The 5,697-nt window shown below is 47.7% G+C and overlaps 1 protein-coding gene across 2 annotated transcripts in view; it reads right to left on the bottom strand.

The window, feature by feature from the left end:
• Pmar_PMAR005811 (hypothetical protein) overlaps nucleotides 1-5,697 on the bottom strand; it is a gene marked incomplete at its 3' end in the record, with an annotated part of 13,167 nt that overhangs the window by 428 nt on the left and 7,042 nt on the right. The window contains exons 1-15 of one of the 2 annotated variants that reach the window (XM_002778636.1): nucleotides 2,902-3,032; nucleotides 2,731-2,813; nucleotides 2,604-2,650; nucleotides 2,431-2,559; nucleotides 2,137-2,314; nucleotides 1,938-2,007; nucleotides 1,829-1,893; nucleotides 1,632-1,727; nucleotides 1,209-1,395; nucleotides 819-916; nucleotides 658-774; nucleotides 423-547; nucleotides 298-377; nucleotides 189-252; nucleotides 43-141 (exon numbers count right to left, since the gene is read on the bottom strand). In XM_002778636.1, coding sequence (XP_002778682.1) covers nucleotides 43-141; nucleotides 189-252; nucleotides 298-377; nucleotides 423-547; nucleotides 658-774; nucleotides 819-916; nucleotides 1,209-1,395; nucleotides 1,632-1,727; nucleotides 1,829-1,893; nucleotides 1,938-2,007; nucleotides 2,137-2,314; nucleotides 2,431-2,559; nucleotides 2,604-2,650; nucleotides 2,731-2,813; nucleotides 2,902-3,016 — 1,553 coding nt within the window. In that variant the 5' untranslated portion in view covers nucleotides 3,017-3,032. Of the gene's footprint in view, nucleotides 1-42; nucleotides 142-188; nucleotides 253-297; nucleotides 378-422; nucleotides 548-657; nucleotides 775-818; nucleotides 917-1,208; nucleotides 1,396-1,631; nucleotides 1,728-1,828; nucleotides 1,894-1,937; nucleotides 2,008-2,136; nucleotides 2,315-2,430; nucleotides 2,560-2,603; nucleotides 2,651-2,730; nucleotides 2,814-2,901; nucleotides 3,033-5,697 lie in introns of those variants that run through there. The other variant, XM_002778635.1, reaches the window with a different exon arrangement.

Below are 5,697 nucleotides of genomic sequence, written 5' to 3' on the forward strand. Positions count from 1 at the left end.
GAAATTCCATGCGGAAGTTTGGAATGTGAAAATCACCCCTACCCTTTACTACAGTATAATTTAGCTACAATATCATTCCGACGAGGTAGTAATTGATCGCTGTTCACAACCAAGAAGTTCACTGCATGAGAAAACTTGTATCTGAAAGCTCGTACCGTTCCCCACCCAAGACCACAACTCGTCCTCACATCATAGCTTTCAACAAAGGAGTGGTATGACTTGATCGCGTGTACACTACCATAATTGGGTGATCTGAAAACGCAGCCAATCCAACAGAGTGTGGCGAAAAATCATCACCGCTCAACATTGCTTCCTTCTCCGCCGCTTCCACAGACGTGACCGTCCGGTACACTATTGGCAGCTCGTGCAATATCCACCTAACGGAACACTACCGCGCGCCACGAAATTAAACAGCAAAGTACCTCTTCAATGTCCTTGGATTGATCTCAGCAATTGGCATCAAACTAGGAGGGATCTCGGGATGGGCTGGCATGAAGAGGAAGATTGTCGGGGTCGTCCTCGGAGTTATCGGCAATGACTTGAACAACTGGCACATACAACAACCTCACATGTCTTCAGTGCCCCCTGGTTGGTTTCGCCCCTTCTTCAATGAAGAGCGGTTCGTATCATTCGGACATACTTCGACCTAGTACTCACCGCCCGATCAGTATGGGAGTTGATTCTCCCGAATTTGATGTACCCCTTGAGATCACTGGAGACCTCATCCCAGGCTGGCGCTATACTATGACAATATTCATCCAAGTCCGAATACACCTAAACACTTCGAAACTTCCCCTCCAAAACTGTCCTCCACTTACCTCGACAACCCAAATGTCAACTGAGTGGTCCATGATGCTATGATAGTTTTCACTCGTGAGTCGAGCAGAGTAGTCGCTTGGTATGGAGTCGTAACCACCTGACACTTCTGAATACAGGGAGGAGGCACTGATGCCCACTGATTCTATATGAAATTACATGCAATGGAGTTTCACCCGTGATATGAAAAACAACACTAATGCAGAATATATTTCACGACTACTGCATAGCGCAAACATCGGGTTTCTCCCAGAGTACTAGGCCACTCCACGTAGAGCGGGTGAAACTCCAATGTATACCCTATCGAATTACGATGTTTTGTTTTTCTCCCATGATTTTCTTTCTCTAGTTTGTTCAACAAACTTCTTTCTAATCCGTCCATCTGAGGTCACCTCTATTAGTATCATAAACCTTTCTCTTGTTCTGATCTCCCAAAGTCTCATAGGCCTTCGCCACAGACTGGAAGCGTGCAAGGCAGCTTTCACAGTTAGGATTTCTATCAGGATGCCACTTCATTGCCAACTTCCTGTACGCATTCCGTATCTCTCCGTGCTTGGCCTTAGGATCAACATTGAGCACCTGTCAGCGACCATTCAACAGCCCATCATAACCCTCTACGATGAGCCAATAAGCGCTCGCCCGGCCCTGCCAGCAGTACACGAGTTTTTATTCAGCGTAGTTCTTTTAATTGACCCTCCCCGTTGCTGCAATAGCCGGAACATCTCTATTTCAGATCGAATGCAATGCACTATCCGAGCGAAGCTCATTGATGGCGTTGGAGAATCTACTGTGCCTAGTTCCTTATCGCCTATGACCTGGTAATAGTCTTCCTCTTGGTCTCCAAGCGACCATCCTCCCATCTCCTGGTATGCCTCTTCTCCCATCTTCAACATCACCAACAACACAATTATCTAAAACAGAACTTCCTACTATGTCCGTCAGACTGAGAACAACAGAGTTATCAACTACAACTGCGTACGACTCATAGGATCACAAGTAAGTGGTGCACTACCGGAAGGACATAGAGCATCCATTTGCAGTCGGACCACGTGAAAGGCTGCGGCTCCCGGCGTGCTCCTGAAAGTAGTTCCCTACGCTCTGTCATACCGAAACTTTCCCACTTCTCTGCTTCCGCTCAGTGGTATCTCCCGAGGCTGCTATCTCATCCTCGGACTCCGATACTAGGGGCTCCTAAAGTGATATACAATGGTACTACCAGCAGCTTGGCAATACTACAATACTAGGTGAGAAATAAGTAACTCCCATGGGCGGAATAATACAATACGTGAGATGATAATGATGATGATACAAAATACTCACATTATCATCGGACGGCTCTTGAGACCCCTCCTGCCCTAGTTTGGTGTCTTCCTTCTCTTTGACTCGCCTCGACGCTCCATGAAGCCTCTCCTTCTCCTTCTGACGTAGTCTCCTCTGCTTACTCTTACTCATTTTCTTAGGCCCTTCCTCTACAGACTCTTCAACTCCATCATTTACACTAATAACAGCATACAACTCCATGCAAAAACCAGTACTCACTCTCTCAGTGAAAGTGCGACAATATGACACGGAAAAAACCAAGTCCGTCACCTAGTCCTTATCGCCGAGTACTACCCTCTCCCTTCCTCCTCTACCGCATGCCCCTCCACAGTCGCCTCGTCATCCTCATCACTGACGAGCTGAAGTCCCCCAGCATCATCCACCATCACGAAGCTCGATTCGGAGACACTCTCATCTCCACCCCTGAGACGAAATTCTCCGCAGTGTCGCAAAGGCCCTTCCTCTACCCGTCAGTCGTGAGCTTTTGTTCTTCTCCCTCGAGAGCATTGGTTTTCTAAAAAGTTAGATGTTGCGCGAATCCAATGGCCGTCTCCTCGGTGGAAGACATCTCGGGTGAATGCAACAGGAACCTACCCTTTTCTCCTTCCTATTCTTCCGACTCTTCACACTATCACTCGGAGGTTGCACAATGTCGACTCCTGCATCATGTACCTCGCCTGCCGACACGCGGATTCTCTTCATTTCACTCACAGCAGATATGCGAACCGCATCCAACTCCAATACGAGACAAGTCGATTTTACTACCTTCGCGCCGCGCACCATCTGACTGCAGTTGAGCCACCAGCTCGGTCACATCTACTTCCTTTATATCTTCCCCTTTCTTCAATCCATTTCTATTACCACGCGATTTCTTCGGCATCGACAGGCATACACTTTACAAAAACACTAGCTGTTCAAAATGGCCCTACCCCGAGGTCCCACTGCAATTCTCATAGGATTAATTCTCCCCAAGATGGACGAGAGTGCATTCACTATGCCAACGTCTCCTCATCAGCGCGATAAACCCAACAGTACTTTATAAAAGAATCACTAGACACTGTTCAGGCAGTAGGTTCACAGAGCAGGTACAACCATTCGAGAGTATGTGCTCGAATAAAATATCAACTCGAGGGAATACTCCATGTCATATCTCACTGACTCCGGATTTCACTTACCGCATAAACAAGGCACGAAGGCGAACCTTCATCAGAACCTTTTGTGGAAGTCACGCTATGTTTCGCCAGTAAATACAATATTCAGGACATTCGCAGTTCATTACAATAACTGATATAAACTGCGAATGTCCGTCAGACTTGCTCGTGTCGAGAACTCGAGAGCGCGACTGTCACTGAAGTGTGTGACGAACTAGATAGTCCGCCTGTGTTGTTTTCTATGGGTATCGGGGACACGACGCAGAGCAGTGTATAAAGATACGGGCAAAAGAGCAGATAACCAGTTGACGAGACTTGACGGATCAGTGGGAGCAGTTGTAGGGACGATATGGGGATTAGGGGGACGGGAGCAATAGAGAAGAAGGCCCTTCTTAGAAGGGCACTGTTGATCAATAGTGAAAGTTATCCCACAAGTCACGTATGCAACGACTCGATCAACTATTCAATGATGACGATGCGTCGACTATCTTGGAGCGTTTCGGAGCGAATATCTGGCGTGCGCGAAACAATAATTGGTCTTTTTCACTAACCCCTTAAAGTTGGCGGGACTTAAAGTTAGAGGAACCTGATTTAACAAGTTAGGACTAAGCAAGTTCATGAAAACTTACGAGAAAATGGAAAGGCTATTGGGAAGAAGACACGTTCGGGAAAGATGATCAGCGCACAGTGGCATCGCGCTCGCCCGAATATCTAAAGTATGATGAGCATCTGAAACGATTGGATTATTGTAACGGCTCGTTGGAGCAATCATATAGTGAGTCGAAGGCAGTTGAATCTCTGTACGACTATTCTCGCTGTATCGATAGTAAGCGCTCTGAGTCTTACTGATTGTGTCACTGATCCGAGCCGTCTTGAATCTGAGTACTATCTGTGACTAATCGGATCTAAGTTAATCTTGTCGCGCTGGGTCTGGGACGGCTAACACGCGTAGTGTGTATCAAGAGTCTGGTGAGTCTATGAGCGTATCGCTAGGAGCGTCTAGAATCCCTCGTTTGAGGCCTAGATCATCCTCCGGTACTTCTTCACAGCACAGGAACCATCATGCGTCTAACATAGCTACTGCTACTGGTATCTACACGACCGTCCCACCCTCACACTGTGCGTAAATTTCAACCAAAATTAAGTTCGATTACATTCGAAAAAATGCAGTAGAACTTCATTCCCTGGGAATCGTGCTCGCATGGTTTGAGGCACGCGGTTACTTACCTTACCGCGGGTTAGTTACCGGAGCGTAATGACGTATTCTTTCGCATTTCCGCGAGGTTAGGCCGGGGTAAGGCCCATCGGTCGGGCCTTTGCTCGTACTCGAGTTTTTCGATTCTTCTGCGAACCTCGGATCATAGAGGTCTCGTTTGATCCATCCCATGCTCTCGAAGTCCGAGGCTTTGACGCTCAATTGTTGATTCAAAAAACTTCATCACGCACGCACGCACGCACGCACAATGCGAAAGTGCCTGTTGTCGCAACTTCCCTGGCAGCAGACTTATCCTGGTGTCAAAATGTTGTTCCAGTATTGACACCCAAGCTGGGAGTTTCATGTGAAGTTTTAGGCTAGAACTTCACAAAGGCGCGGAGAGCCTATGACGTATGCGTGCAACTGTATAAGGGACATGTCTAATGCAAGACAACGAAACTACGACCAATGGTGTAGGATGACCGTTCTCGGTTCCCTACACCGAACAGACGAGTGGGAAACTCCCACTCGGAGTGCTAAGTTTACACTGGTGCGTACTCAGAGTGAATCAACTAAGAACGACACAATGGTGAACTACAACATATAACGTCACGCGAAATTTCAAGCTAGCTACCGCGCAATCAGGCGGCGGTATCTCTGTCTAGCAAAACCACCTCCTCCACGGCTCTGACCGTGATGGCTCGAGTGAACTAACCCGATGAGTTGCCTTTCATGTCATTTGAACCTGTTGGGCCAACATTGGTGGCATGTTCTACCACTCAAGGTGTTGAGGCCAGAGGTTCCGGTATGTGCGGCCATTCGCCTTCATTGTGCGCGTTTGTCTTGATTGTGCGCATTCGTCGTGACGCTTGCCGATACCGTACCGTGTTCAACATGGCGTGTTGTGATGTGCCTGCTTCAGCTTAGATTCAGTGAAGTAGAGATCCATCATAAATGATTCCAACTACGCTCACTCTTCTTGGTATTATATACTTTTCAATCGCGTCCCAGGAGCAAGAGGTGTATATCAAGCCAATCTCCGTGGCGCAGCCAGGACTAGGCAGCCAATGGAATCAGCTCCTTGTTGCCTTCTACCCCAACGGCCAAGAGGTAAACCTGGCAGTTGACACAGGGTCCACTCGAACGTTCCTTGTGTGGAGAGCTCAGTATGAAAGGGTTAAGCCAGGCGGCTGTCATAATTTAATTTATCATTGC

The sequence above is a fragment of the Perkinsus marinus genome, assembly GCF_000006405.1.
Source record: "Perkinsus marinus ATCC 50983 genomic scaffold scf_1104296948436, whole genome shotgun sequence".
Lineage (NCBI taxonomy): Eukaryota > Perkinsozoa > Perkinsida > Perkinsidae > Perkinsus > Perkinsus marinus.